This window comes from Simochromis diagramma, unplaced genomic scaffold, assembly GCF_900408965.1.
Source record: "Simochromis diagramma unplaced genomic scaffold, fSimDia1.1 OVJJ01000293.1, whole genome shotgun sequence".
In the NCBI taxonomy this organism is placed as follows: Eukaryota; Metazoa; Chordata; class Actinopteri; order Cichliformes; family Cichlidae; genus Simochromis; species Simochromis diagramma.
The window spans coordinates 24821140-24836586 of record NW_024386801.1 but is presented as its reverse complement, the minus strand read 5'-3'; the positions used below and the strand labels follow the sequence as shown (position 1 = coordinate 24836586).

The 15447-nt window shown below is 39.9% G+C and overlaps 1 protein-coding gene across 4 annotated transcripts in view; it reads left to right on the top strand.

Moving 5' to 3' along the window:
• Positions 1 to 1267: 1267 nt before the first annotated feature.
• tesmin (testis expressed metallothionein like protein) overlaps positions 1268 to 15447 on the top strand; it is a 20823-nt gene continuing 6643 nt past the window's right edge. For 2 of the 4 annotated variants that reach the window (XM_040026730.1, XM_040026727.1), the window contains exons 1-8: positions 1269 to 1527; positions 4521 to 4859; positions 5029 to 5119; positions 6072 to 6155; positions 11020 to 11149; positions 12385 to 12413; positions 12538 to 12596; positions 14454 to 14525. In XM_040026730.1, coding sequence (XP_039882664.1) covers positions 4522 to 4859; positions 5029 to 5119; positions 6072 to 6155; positions 11020 to 11149; positions 12385 to 12413; positions 12538 to 12596; positions 14454 to 14525 — 803 coding nt within the window. In that variant the 5' untranslated portion in view covers positions 1269 to 1527; position 4521. Of the gene's footprint in view, positions 1528 to 4520; positions 4860 to 5028; positions 5120 to 6071; positions 6156 to 11019; positions 11150 to 12384; positions 12414 to 12537; positions 12597 to 14453; positions 14526 to 15447 lie in introns of all 4 variants that reach the window. The other 2 variants (XM_040026728.1, XM_040026729.1) reach the window with 2 other exon arrangements.

Here is a 15447-nt window from a genome sequence, read left to right as displayed (position 1 = left end):
TGTCTAGGGGTAGGAATGCTGGTTGCTATTATAATAAATACAATTTATAAACAGAGGTAGGAATGTTGGTTACATTATACTATAATAAATATGGTTTATTGCTGAAAAATCCTCCATTAAATAAACAAAAAAAAAACCCCAAAACAAACCAAAACCCTAAACATGGAAACTAAGAATTAAAACACTGGGAAACAATAAACTCAAACTAGACAACAAGAAAACAAACCTGGGACTGAGAACTAGGAATTAGACAGGAGCACAAGGGAAACCACAGCAGTGAGGATGCACAACATGACAACAGACAGAGGAAAACCCAGGGCTCAAATACACATGGGGGTAACGAGGGCATGGGAAACGGGAGGGAAACACAGCTGGGACTAATCAAACATAACAAGACGGGGAGGAAACAAAACTGAATACACTGAACATAGGACAAGGAACTATCAAAATAAAAAAGGAAACATGAGACCTCCACAAAGACACAGACCTGACACTGTGATGTGGAAATACAAAAGTAAATAGACGATCTCTTAAAGAACTGGCCGTTTATGCTGAAGTCTATTCCTTTCAGCTCCCTAACCGTGACTCTTCACCTGCTCCTTCTGCTTGAAATGGTCAAATTTGGCGACAATTGGACGTGGCCTCCGGGCCCCAGGCCTCCTGGTTCAGAGACAATGGACTATATCGAAGCTGATGTTCTTCATGGTGTCCTCTGGAAGCTTCAGGTGGGTCTGGATGAAGTTTTTAATAGTTTCTTCTGAGTCCTCTCCAGCATACCTGAAAAGACAAGGTTATCTCTCATACAACGGGCCTGGAGATTGATGACAGTCTCTTTCATTTTTCTTATTTTCTTCACTGAAATGGGTGGCATTCTCATTTAGAGAATGAGAATGAATTCCAGAGACTCCGTCAGGGATTTAAATTTCCGGTGTAAAATCTCCATCAGTGACAACACTGCGTTGAAGCTGGAAAATCACTTATTGATTAAATATTCCATCATCTTTACCTAACTGCCCATTTCTGTTTCGATTTTTTTTTATTTTTTTAATTATTATTACTTTAGGTTCCGTTAAAGACCACCTGTGCATTAAGCGACCGATGAAAAGCAGAACACTTCCTGTATCTGTTTCAAACTAAAAGCCCTGTAGCCGTTCGCGGTAATAGAAGCCCTTCACTGTTCCTCAAAAAGCCTTTATTGTGAAACGGTTACTGGAATAAATTTCGGGAATCACTTTGAGGGCAAAATAAAATTGTGAGTGATAAAAGAAAAGAGGCAGTAAATAGATGTGTTGCACACCAGCATCGCTCATAAAGCCCGCAGTTCTTCTCCTTGAAGTAGGCTATGAGCGCAGCAGTCTGTCAGTAACGGCCACATAATCTTTTTCACACTTGAATCCAAACGGTGAACACACGTGTAACTGATCGTAATGTATACATGTAGAACCGCGTTTGTAACCGTAGTAACGTCCGGTGTTCTGGCTGTCTTGAAAGGCTAGGTTAGGAGACCCAAGAAACCGCTGTAGTAAGGTAAGTATTCACAGTTATTTGTGTAAGTCACCAATAAGCTACATTGTGTGATTAAAACTTAAAAATTAGTTAGCATTGTGTAACTGATTTATATTCAGGTAAAGATCGCAAAATGAATAATTATAAGTACCGTTAGGTTAACGGATACATTAACCTAGGCTAATCGGAATAACGTAACTTCTGACTTTTAATGAACCAGCAGTTAACATTTCGAGATACCAGCTGAAGTAGAATGAGCTCAACGGCCTCTCATGTATAAAACAGATTCTCTTTACACCGCAGATATTTTACCGCAGAACACATTATAAATTTAAAAAGTAGGCTACAAAATAGTGGAAGCTCTCATCGGAGTTGGGGTGTGACAGTAAACAGGTGGTTACTCTACGAACTGTGCTGAATTTGACAATATATTATCATATGTGACTGTGTAATGAATGTTGTACAGTAAAAATGAACAATAATTTCAGTCATCCTGAAATACTGTTGCTGGAGAATCGTGAACAAAGTTAAATGTTGTTCTGTTAATAAAAACATCTATGTTTCATTTTATGCTATAGTTTGTTTCGTGGTGTCGCAAAATAAACTGTTTACGGCAATATTTTTTTCATCGTTTTGATGGTCACTGTAGTGGCTATATTAATTTCTTAAAGTTCTCTCTTTCTCTTATATTTAATATAACCACACTACAGACAGACAAGCACCTGTTTTTATGCGTTGTCATTAGCAACAACAACGACGGTAAAACCATCCCCTGTCCGCTTGTTTATTTTCAATATAAACCTTTCACAATAAAGCTCAAGATTCTGTTGAGTCTTTTCAAAATAAACTGAATCACATGAAAGAGTATGCAGAGTATTTACGGATGAAAAGCAAAAAGAGACGATTTTATTTTATTTCTTTGTTTGAGCAAAAATAATCTTGACCGTCTCCAGTCAGTCCAGAATGCTGCTGCAAGGCTCTTAACAAAGACATGAAAAAGAGAGCACATTACAGCAGTTTTATTCTCATTTCACTGGCTTCCAGTGCATTTTACAATTTGAAAATCTTAGTACTGACTTTTAAAGCTCTGAATCATGATGCTCCTGCTTACATTTCCAGTCTTTTAGAACCCCATGCTCCCTCTCGCAACCTGAGATCATCTAATCAAAGGCTGTTGGTAGTCCTACAAACACGTTTTGAGACCAGAGGAGATAGATCTTTTAGAGCAGTAGCCCCCAGGTTGTGGAATGCTTTGCCTCGATGTTTACGTTGCCTTGATTGTGTTTATTCTTTAAACTTTATTCTTTTAAACAGCACCTAAAGACAAATTTATTTAGATTGGCTTTTAACTAGAGTTGTGCTGTATGATCGATTGTGCTGTTTTATGTACATCTGTTTTACATTATTGTGATGGACGTTGTGGTTCTTATTCTGTGAAAAGTGCTATATAAATATCAGTTATTTCAATACATTTTATCCCTACTTCCTGTGGGCAGCCTCCTCTTTTAGGCACCAGTACCTCACCTGTTCAAGTCTGCCCACCTGTGAATCTCACCCTGTTGTCCTGTCTCACAAAACCTTAAAATAATGACCCAGGAAACACATGAATTTGACAATAAATGTATTTTTTAGCATTTCTCAATAAGACCATTAGAATAAAAGTTTAAAAAAAATTAGGTAATACAAATTAAAATTCTAGTAGTATTTAAACAAAAAATAATGTGCAAATACGAAACTAAAAATGGCTTCTGACAAAAAAAGGATTTTATTTTCCAGTCCAAAACAACAAGTTTTCGAAGTTTACATTTAACGTTTTTTGTGAAATGCTTTCACATTTTTTTATAAAATCCTTGCTTTCGTTTTCTTCCATCGTGCTGTTTTGCTGTTCGCGCTATGTTCTTCGTTAGTATTGAGTGCAGTGTTGGCAGATGATATAGGCAATATTGCCCCCATAGCTTCCTGTAGTGTCGACAAATGGTTGCAGCCATGCTGTCCACCTTCTCTGTGTGTCTCTTAAGCAGTTAGTGGCTCTTTATCGTCTGGCTAGCTCCACTGACATGGGAAAATCCACCTGTTAGTTATAGTTTATTTATTTATTCATTTATTTATTTATTTATATAGCACAAACCTGTTAGCTGTAATGTTCAGGTTTCTAAAGCACTTTATAAATTAGGACTGTGTGAGGAGAATCTGTTTGGTTCACCAAACTGACAAGCTTGAGTCAAGCTTGAGGAAGCAACAAAAGCAGAATGTGACCCCTCACATAAACAGTTTGTCACACTGTTCTCTGGCAAGAGGCTGCTGTCCATTACTTCAGCCTTATTTTACAGACTTCCTGCCTGACAAGAAGTCACTGATCTACACACACAGCAGATATTCTGTTTTTTCTTTTAAGATTCTTGGGTTTAGACATTTAGACATAAAATACATATTATCACTCTTCAAGTGATTTAAGGAATATGAGCTTCTTCTTTGTAAACTTCAGCTTTCAACAGTTCTGCACTTTGACTTTTAGGTGAACGATTCAGTGTATTTCAGCTCATTTGAAAGTTATTTCACCAAATATTCAACAATGATTAAAAATTCAGCTCAAACCATTCTGCTATCAGCATTCACACTGCATTTTCTTCAGGAAATGCATCCTGTAGTTGGTTCTTAGTTAGCTAACATAAACTAATGTAAGTCTTTTAACCCCAATTAACCACCCAACCTGGTGTTGTTCTGCACTGACATAAAATACATAATTATAGTAAAAATATTCTAAAATATTCTAAAAACTTTAAGCGCTTATTTCTTAAATCCAGCTTCACAGACAGTGACTTGTATGTCGGCCTTTGAAAAGCAAGGCTTCAAGGTGTAAATGAGCCTATATACATGTAGTGTTTAACTGTCTTCAGATATATTATTAAAGCCAACTTGGCAGTTGAACTGAATCTTCAGCTTTAAAAATCCAAAATTCACTATTGATGTATTTGATGGATGTTTTATTAAAGCAGGTCTTTCTATTCTGCCAGGATGAATAGCCCTGCGACAGAGCTACAGCCACAGTACAACGAGGAACATGATGATACTGCTGATTCTTCTTCAAAAGGTTGCTGCTCTGAGAGACTCAATAATGTCTGTCCAATCTCAATAGAGATCCCCATTTGGTCTGGGCCTACTTCAAACATCAGTTTGCCAGGGATAGTTCCCAATCCTCATCACCATACTGTCCAATCAGAAATATTGGACCCTCTCAACTTAAGGTATCATATTGATTCTTTCATTGATCCATATCAGTCGACTCAGTGTCAGCTGACTTATTCAGACTGCTTCCTGGAGCCACAGTTGAGCCAGTACCACCTTGTCAGTGGGTAAGCTTTACACATTATAGACACATTAAGTAACTAACTACTTTTGAACTACAATCAGTTTTTTTGCTGGTGTGTTATTCAAAATGACTCTGATAAGTATGAAGATTTAAACCTTGCTTTTTATGTCTGGACCTTTGTGAAAGGAAAGTAATGTGTCTTGTTTCCTCAGCCCTGTGCCTGCTCCACCAGATGGCAGCCATCACAACTCAGTTTCTGCTTCTTGGTGTACCAATGAACACAGTCTCTACAGCATGATGCCGGTTAGTTCAATTAACCATTTTCTAGGATTTACTGTGAGTTAAGAAATATATGAAGTACTTTATTAACCAATATTTGGGTATATATTCCACTGTATGTAGCCTGTACCTCTTAAGTTGCACTAGCTCAGGGTTCTTCTCCACCACAAAGGTGACATTCCAATGTTCTGTGTAAATGCTGATTAAGCATTCACAGTATTGAGATCCAAATCACAAACACACACAGGTACACACGTGCACAAACGCATCCGCACGCACGCGCGCGCGCGCGCGCGCACACACACACACACACACACACACACACACACACACAGCAGATTTTCTGCAAATGTTCTGGTTCTTCATTGGAGATTCTTGAGTTTAGAAATGTAAAATACATAATTTAACTCTTCGAGTTATTTAAAGATGAGCTTTCAATATTTAATCAGATTTGTATTTTCAATTTTTTTCCATTTTCATTTGTCATTAGTCAGCTTTTTCTAATGTACATTTTAAAGATGTTCAGCTACTTTTCAACTTTGAAACTTCTTCTGTGTGAAGTTCAGCTTTCAACAGTTCTTCACTTTGGCTTTCAGGTAAATAATTCGATGTATTTCAGCGCATTCAACATTTCAACCCAGAGTTTTTGAGCTTTAATGAGCTTGAAATGTAATATTTGGTATGAGAATCTTTTTTCTATAATGTAGCCTGAACTCTGTTAGGAAAGCTTTCTCCTCCAGCCTTCTCGAAGGGCATTCTTCTTTGGATGTTGGCTGTCTTTTGTTCAATTCTCTGTCAAGATGATGCCGTGCTGCTTCAATGTTTTTTTTTTTTTTTTAGGCCCAGGCTCTGGGGATTCCAGTCTTGACTGACAGTGTTCTGTTGTGCATTTAAAAAAATAAACTCTGGCTCCTTGAAAGCAAATTATAAACAATGCAAGACGTTTGCATAGTCGTGTATATTTGTGTATTTTCAGGGTGAGTTACATAAGCCTGTTCCCATGGATCATCAACAGTTTCAGGAGGGATTGACTGAAGCCATGTCTCACATCACACACCCTGTAAGTTTTGCAAATTTCTCTCTATTCACTAAGAAAGACTAGATTTCAGCAGGTCAAGTTTAATTTTGCATCCATGTACTGTGTTCCTACAGGGAAAACACTTTATCCCTGCCTTCTTGTATGTAAACTAAAAGAACATCACCAGATGTCAGCTCTCTATAGCCACACAGAATTTATAATGCTAATATGATTATTTTGTAAACAATATTCAAGCAATTTGCATGTAATTAACACACTGATAATTATGTATTTGTATTGTTGAATTATCTGTGGAACTTCTAGTAGACCGCAAGGCCTGTATTAAATATAATAATAAAAAAACAGTGCAGACTTTAAGGCACAATGTTTCTGAATACAGGAATTTGCCTCATGTAATTTTCAGGACTCAGAAACACATTTAAGTGCTGTTAAAACTGCAACAAATATACTGAGCATGATTTTTTTCCCCCCTCTATACCCAGTTTTAAGCATCAGTATCACATAATGTATCATAGCTTTAATAGTAAAACAGTGTGCACAATAGTGCTAGGTGGAGCCTCACCTCACAGTAAGAAGGCTCTTGTTTCAAACAGGCTTTACATCTCTTTCTGTTTGAAGTTTGCATGTTGTCCATGTCATGTGGTGCTTCCTCTGAGCACTCGAGCTTCCTCTCACAGTCCATAGACCTGGTAGATAAACTGTTTAAAGTGTAAAGAATATGAATGCATAGATGTATGTGGCTCATTTTCACTTGAAAAACTGTCATGATCCTGGGTCTTTGACCCAGCGTTTTGTGTTTTCTATTGTTGTGATATATTTTGGTGTTTGGTTCTGTTCTTCCTCAGTTAATGTTTAGTCATTTCTGTCTGTGGTTTTCCTCTGGGTAAAGTCCGTGTTTCTGAGGCTACGTCCACACGTACACGGGTATTTTTGAAAACAGAGATTTTCCGTTTTCGTTTTAAAAAATAATCCCGTCCACACGTAAAGGCAGAAATGAAGGAAAACGCTGCTATGAACATGCCAAAGCAGCAGGTGGCGCTAGATTCCTAACCGTGCAGAAATGTTGGCCAATCAGAAGTCTAGAAGCCTCGGTGGGAAAAAGTAAACAAAGCTGGGGCATAGAAGCAGAACCGAGTCGTATGTGTGGAGGGACAGTAACTGTGTGTATATGTAAGCATTTAAACACTGCAGAGAGTAGAATTAACAGTAACAGTATTATAGAAATTCATTTCACCGAAACAATAACGTGGCGCACAGTGTGACGTCAAAAAATGCGCACACCTTTGACGCTGCATTTTCTCAGTTTTTCTAGTCCACACGTAAATGCAAAAACGGAGTTTTCAAAAATATCCACCCTGGCCGGAGCTTTTAAAAAATCTTCGTTTTCAGTGACCAAAAACGCCGTTTACGTGTGGACGAAAGGTGCAAACGCATAGAAAAATCTGCGTTTTCAAAAATACCCGTGTACGTGTGGACGTAGCTTTAGTCTGTGTCTTTGCATGTGTGAGTTCCTGTTTTATGTTGTAGGTCTGCGTCTCCCGTCAGTGTTCTAGTTTCGCTTCCCCTTGTCTCGTTATGTCCAATCACTCCCAGCCGTGTCTCCCTCCTGTTTCCCATTCCCTGATTGCCCTGTGTGTATTTAAGCCCTGTGTTTTCTCGTGTGCATGGCTGGTTCGTCTGCTTATCTCCCTCCGTCGTCTCTGGTCGTCGCTCCCTGCATCTCTGTTTCTGGTTTGCTTTCTATGCTTAGTTTTCCCAGTTTAGGTTTTACTCAGTTCTGTTTTTCGCCACCCTCGCCTTTGTTGTTTGAGCACGTTCCTTCAAAAAAGCTTCCTCACCTCAGTTGTGCCGCATCTTGGGTCCTTTAATAATTCCATACAGCTCGCCTCGTGAACCGTGACAAAAACAGATCATGCTCAACAAAAAAAGAAAGAAAAGAAATTTAGATTATGATATCCAGTAAAATTGTTCTGATAGCAGTTTTTCCACAAAGCTTAAATATCTATCTCTGACCTGAAAATAATGAATTTGTTTACCTCTATACTGAGAAATGTTGAAAAATTATAATTAGGCCCTCTGTGAATCACCACCATATCGTGGTGGAGAGGTTTGTGTGTCCCAGGTTTCCCAGGAGCTATGTTGTCCCCCTGGTAGGAGGCAAATTGGTCCTGGATGAGGGACCAGGCAAAGAGCGATCCAAAAGACCCCTATTAGTATATGATCAAGGAACAGTTCACCCTGTCTGGGATAGGGTTACTGGTGCCCTGTCCTGGAACCAGTTTGGTGGCTAAGCCTTAGTTCATGGAGCCTGGCTGGGCACAGCCCAAAAACGGGACATAGGCCCATCCTCCTGTAGGCCCACCACCCACAGGAGGTGCCTTAGGGGTCGGGGACGATATGTGTGTCGGGCGGTGGCCAGGAGCAGAGGCCCTGGCAAACCAATCCCTGGCTACCAAGACTAGCATATGGAATATCACCTCTCTGGTGAGGAAGGAGCCTGAATTAGTGTGTGAGGTTGAGAGGTACAATGATAGATATAGTCGGGCTCACCTCAACGCAGGGCTCCTGGAGATGGGCTGGACTCTGTCCCAGTTCTAAGTTGCCCTTGGTGAGAGGCGGCGGGCTGGAGTGGGTATCCTAGTATTCCCTCGGCTTGCTGCCTGTATATTGGGGTTTCTCCCGCTGGACAAGAATGTTTGTTCCCTGCGCCTTCAGTTCAAGGAATGGGTCCTGACTGTCGTATGCACTTATGCACCAAACGACGGTTCAGAGTACCCAGCCTTCTTGGAGTCCCTGGGCAGTGTGCTTGAGGGTGCTCAACCTGGGGACTTAGTTGTCCCACTGGGAGACTTCAACGGTCATGTGGGCAAAAACAGTGAGATCTGGAGGAGCGTGATTGGGAGGAACAGCCTCCCAGATCTGAACCCAAGTGGTGTTTTGGGTTAAACAACTCCTTGGTGGCAGGGCCCCTAGGGGTGGATGAGGTTTGCCCTGAGTTCCTGATGGCTCTGGATGTTGTAAGATTGTCTTGGTTGTTATGCTTCTACAATATTGCGTGGAGATCAGGGGCGGTACCTCTGGATTGGCAGACCGGGATGGTGGTTCCCATCTTTAAAAAGGGGAACCCTAGGGTGTGTTCCAATTATAGGGGGATCACACTCCTCAGCCCCCTGGGAAAGTCTATGTCAGGGTGTCGGAAAGGAGAGTCTTAGAGTAGAGCCGCTGCTCCTCCACATCGAATGGAGCCAGATGATGTGGTTCGGGCATCTGACAAGGACATCTCCTCGGCACCTCTTGGGTGGCTTCAGGGTGAGGTGTTCTGGGCATGTCCCACCGGGAGGTTGTCCTAGAGCAGACCCAGGACACGCTGGAAAGACTATACCTCTTGGCTGGCCTGGGAACACTTTGGTGTTGTCCCGGACAAGCTGGAGGAGGTGGCTGGGGAGAGGGTGATCTGGGCTTCTCTGCTTAGGCTGCTGCCCCTGCCTCAGATAAGCAGAAGATGCATGGATGGATGGATAGAAAAATAATTATGACCCATTTCCCATGTATTTGACGGCCTTTAACTTGGAAACTTCTCATATTATGAAAGTAATATTTTGCATCGCTTAGTTAAAGATATATAGACTAAAGTTATGATTTCATAAATAATCTTATTGTGATGTGAGGCACTGAAAAACATCAGAATAATATTTACTTGATTTAGCTGTGCCACAAGGCCCAGAGGCTGGTACGAGATATGGACCCAAGTGCAGATACCACACGGAGACAGTGAACAATTTCATAGATTTTATTTGCACAGAGGTAGGTGACAGTTAACTAGCGACAATTGCCTGAAAAGACACAGGGACTTGGGAGACGCAGGAGACAGTTTACTGGCGAGAAATACGTGAAACAACACTAGGGCTCGGAACAGGGATTCACGGGGGCGAGTGGTTCTGTAACACAGGAGGAGAGAGATTAGTGATCAGAAAAGTGAACCGAGCATCAGAAGGCTGGAGAAAGACTTGAAGTGATAGTTACTCGCAGGTGGGGTAGTTTCAGGTTTGGGGGGCCAAGTGAGCGGCAGACTGGTGAATTATAGTTTGTTTCTCCAACCTGAGTTTGAGGAAGCTTTGAGACGGGCGGCAGGAGGACAGGTAGGTTAAGCAATGAATATTTAATTGGTGTGACAGCAAAGCGAGGGAATGGTGGTGGAGAATCCAGGGTGAGACTGAGGCTGGCTAAAGATGAACTGGTGAGAGTTATTGACACAAGGAAATGAGGTAAGTATACAATTGAATCACAAGGCGCGTGAGGGTTATGGTTACCACCATAGGTAGCTGACAGACTGGCGAGGAGAGATGTCCCCGCCAGGCTTAATTGCATTTATATCAAATGTATTTGTCTCAGGAAATCAGAAGAAAAACAAAGCTTTTGGTTACCCCTGTGACAACCACCTGTGCAAACTATATTTACTCGAGCACCATTGTTAAGGGATGTCCACACAAGAAACAATTTCGCTGTTGCACATCACAATGTCCCACATTTCACTTTTTGCTGAGGAGTGGTTGCTGGCAGCATTACAGGCTCTGAATGTCTAGGTAGCCCTGTAATTACATTTACTACGTTTTCTACACTTTCATGTAAAACAGCAGTATCTTTCCCTCTGAGGATACTGTGTGGAGTCACTCTTATTGCTGAGAAAAATTCAACTTCGACTACTTTGTGTCACTTGGAGTAGCTCAATATCAATGGCTTTCTCTGGCCATGTTGCTTCTAATAATTTTTTGTGCCTGAATTCATTCTGAAGTTTTGTCTAATGTATAATGGTAAACTGAAGTTTTAAATTAAAATAGAAGTAATAAGAAATTTTGTTTGCTCTTATTACTTTATCACCCTATAGATGGTGTGTATGGTCAACGGAGGTGAGCACTTGGCGCTAGTTAATCCACACCAGCAAGGACCTGTGTTTCTTACCATGGAATCTGCATCAGCTCAAAGAAATGACACTCTAACTCAAGGGAAAGGTTATGGTAAATTTACGTACTAGAGGCTATGATATTGCTTCAAGTTTAGTTTGTGCCAGCCATAAGATAAAGTCTGACACATAAAAGAGCAAGTCTTAAACCTTGATTTATGGTTTTATCTGACTCATTTTAACAGGACTTCTTTTTTAACCTCCTCCTGAAAATAGTGACCTGCTATTAGCATTTTTAATGTTAATCTTATATTGGCTTTCAAACAAGTTCCAGCCTAGATAGCTTCCAGCCTAGCTGGTATTTTGAGATTGCTTCCTCATCGCACAATTTTATTTTTATTGTATTTTATTTTTAAGAATTTACTACAGTCTTCATCTACTAATGCATCTCCAGAAATTTAATCAAAAATCCTTTGGGGTTCCTTCATGAACACGACCCTGAGATGCTTAAACTCCTCCATTTGGGTTCCCAACTCATATCTGACCCAGAGTGGGCACTCCATCCTTTTTGATGGTCTGCACAGAAGTCCAACAACAGAGCACCACTTGTGTTCAGATTGAGCAGCCAAAGACAAGACTAGATACGTGGATGTTTATTTTATAAGTATTTTATTATGTCTGGCGATTGTCTTTGTATGTATATCACTTTTTTCATTCTGTGGCTGTATTTTTTCCATGACCTCTGGTCTGTTCTGTGGAAGTATAATCACTTTTATAGTATATTTAACGATCACCTGTACACTGCCACGAGAAAAATGATCATTTTCAACAATCCATCCATTCATTTTCTTAAGTGCTGATCTCATTCAGGGTCTTACTGGCCACTAAAAGCACTTTAGATTATAGCTTCATTCTATATGCTTTAAACAATTTTTCTCAATTTATAATCATCAGTACCCACAGGAAACCCACATATTTACAGGCAAAATATGCAAGCTCCTCACAGAAAGGCCCTTGCCAGAGTTTAAACCAGGATTTTTTTATTTTTTTTATTTTTTTTGCTGAATTTCCTTTCCTTGCAGCAAGAAGATAGGACTAAGTCATTTTCACCAACAAACCTGGACATAGAAAAGAAAAAGTAGAAAATTGTGATTTTTAAACATAAAGATGTCATAATAGTTATTACAGATGTTGCAAGCTCAGTTTATGTTCCTATAGTCTCTTGCGACACAGTTGTAACCGATAACTGCCATAGCTGATTTTAATTTTTAAAAATCAGCTATGGCACTTTACAGTTGTTGATTAAATTGGGATTTCTGTAGATGGTGATTTTCCTTTTGTGTTTATCAGAAGTGACTGTACTGGGGACTTCCAGTCAGGTAGGAATTACTTAGCAATTAGTTTTTCCCATTTTGAATGATCAGTTGATTAACTGAATTGCTAATATTTCATCAGTCATGTATTAAGTCTTTTTTTTTTTTTTTATTTCCCCTGTACCACCAGACAGCTGGTCCACTATACGAGGCTCAAGATCAGACATTCAAAAAGCAGCTTCCCACAAGGTTAGGACTGTGAAACTGAAACCAAAGTGTGAGCATTGTGCTTAATATACTGACCAAGTAGGGGGGAAAAAATCAAAAATCAACAGTAACTGCTGTTGTCTTAAAGGTCCAATAATGCACATATGTTGTAGAATCTGTAAACTGTAAATCTAACTTGAAAGGCTGCTAGTACCACCCATTTCAGAGAAAAGATTTGAATGTCTGATAATTAGCCAAGAGGAAGCCGTGAGGCTCATTCCCTAGAATACACAACAGCACAGACCTGAATGAGACACTGTGGCTTCTACCTTTCTCATTGAGCACTCGGGTTAATGACTTGAGCATATTAGCAGTTTACCCTTTAGTTAATAGGCCAGGTTCACATTTCATTGTCATTCTGTTTTATTTACAGCTGGAAAAGAAAAATATAAACAGCAGAGCAAATTTAGTGTAAATTTGCTATATTAAAATACTGTGTAAGTGAGTGTGAAGACTAGGAGAGAGGAAAAATCTAACAGACAGCATTTATACAACATGCCTCATGGAATTATGCAGCGAAGAAAACATTGATAAATAACTCTAAATATGTTTTATTTGTTAGATTCCTGAAAGTAGCCACCCTTTGCTTAGTTGAGAGCACTGCAAACCCTTGGCCTTCTCCCAATGAGCTTCATGATGTAGTCACCTGAAATGGTTTTCACGACTTGTCAGCGTTCATTTGTGGAATGTCTTGTCTTCTTAATGGGGTTGGGACTATCAGTTGTGTTGTGCAGAAGTCAGATTGGTACACAGCTGACAGCCCTAACTGTCAGCTGAATTCATATTATGGCATGAAACTATCTGCAAAGTAAATAGAAACGACAGTCCATCATTACTTTAAGAACTGAAGGTCAGTCATTCCAGAAAATTATGCAAACTGTGTGTCCCCAATTGCAGTCACAAAAACCATCAAACTGTACACGAAACTGGCTCACATGACTCACAAGGCCAAGAGTCACCTGTGCTGCTGAGGATAAATTCATCTGTTACCAACCTCAGAAATCGCATGTTAACTGCATCTCAGATTAGAGCCCAGATAAATGCCACACAGAGTTCCAGGAGCAGACTCTTCTCTACATCCACTCTTCAGAGGAGACTGCACGAATCAGGCCCTTTATGGTCAAATAGCTGCTAAGAAACCACTACTAAGCAAAAGCAACAAGCAGAAGAGATCTGTTTGGGCCCAGAAACACAAGGAATGGACATTAGACCAGTGGAAATCTGTGCTTTGGTCTGATGAGTCCAAATTTGAGATCTTTGGTTCCACCTGCCATGTCTTTGTGCGATGCAGAAAAGGTCTCTACATGCATGGTTCCCACAGTGAAGCATGGAGGAAGAGGTGTGATGGTGTGGGTGTACTTTGGTGACACTGGTGGGGATTTATTCAAAATTGAAGGCACACTGAACCAACATGACGTAGCGTTTTCAGTGGGAGAAACTTTTTGTCACTTATCCGAGTGACTTTTTCAGTCTCAGCTGACTGCAGGTTTCCCCAGTGAACCAGGCTGGGTCAGCTGATGGACAGAATAAACTTTTTGCATTAAATGAGAAGGTGTGTCCAAACCTTTCACTGATGGTGTACTTATTAGTGTTAATTAGCTGACTAATGACACACTAGAATTATATATGCCTCCCTGGCTTCAGCTTAGATTTGTCTGTGCTTCATTTACATAAAGCTTGTGTGTGCGTCTATGTGTGTGTGCACACTGTCATACATTTAAAAAAAAAAAAAAATCCTTGAATTCCTTGTTATGTTTTGTTTTTTGTTGTTTTTAATTTTTACCAATAGTATATTTATATTATTTAATGGGAATAAATTCTTAATTTTTACCCTTATAGAAATGTTGGCATGTTGTGTGACTCAAAGTCCAGGAAGCCCTGCCATTGTACCAGATCACAATGCCTCAAACTGTGAGTAGACATCATACTATTGCTTTTCTACTTCAAAACAATGTCACTAAACACTAGAAGATTAACCAATAACTAAAATTTAACACTAAAATGTTGTTCATGTGGCTTTAAGAGTTAAGAGGGCTGATGACAGTTTTCATAGTATGAGATTATTTTAAGTATTGAATTTGTAATATTAAGTATTATGCATGGATTCATTAAATATGGCCTGCCAAAGATATGAAAAATAAATCAAGTCACTCTCAGGGGGTTGGGTGGGAGTCACCCATAAGATGTGCTTGATGGTAATTTATTACAGGCTCATTGTGCTTTTACAACAAATGTAAAGGACATTTGCATCATGTGATTACATACAAAGTCTATGCAGTGAGGCGAACTGACACTAATTCACATGGGGCAACGCAAATAAAGCCTAATCAGCATTCACTGAAATTGATCACCTTTGGTGAAAAATTTGCTGTACACTCTACATGCCTGTGCAAGCCCACAGTGGGTATTTGTGGGTAAACTATGGGGCTCTGTGGGTAGGGTGGGCAGAGCATCTCTTAATTTAGTTTGGCTTAATTTACATATACTTATCCAACACAGGTTTCAAGTGGGTGTATCAAAGCGCAAAACTGGGTTTTCTATGAGAAAGGCTATAGTGGGGCTTGTCCAGAGGAAACTGTACACACACGGGAGTAGTTCACCCACATCTACTCTCTGTGGGCCGGCAAAGGTATTTTTACCTGCACATTATACAATATAAAAACTCGCAAATTTCTATCGGGATAGATGTGAGGGAACGTACAAAGAAGTGGAAAAACCTGAGGATAAAATATGTTTGCTCCTGAAAAAAATGACTAGAACAAAGAGCAGGGACACGGGAGGGAAAACCCAGAATTTAAATTCTTTCTTTTGGCTGGCACCACATGTAAAACTT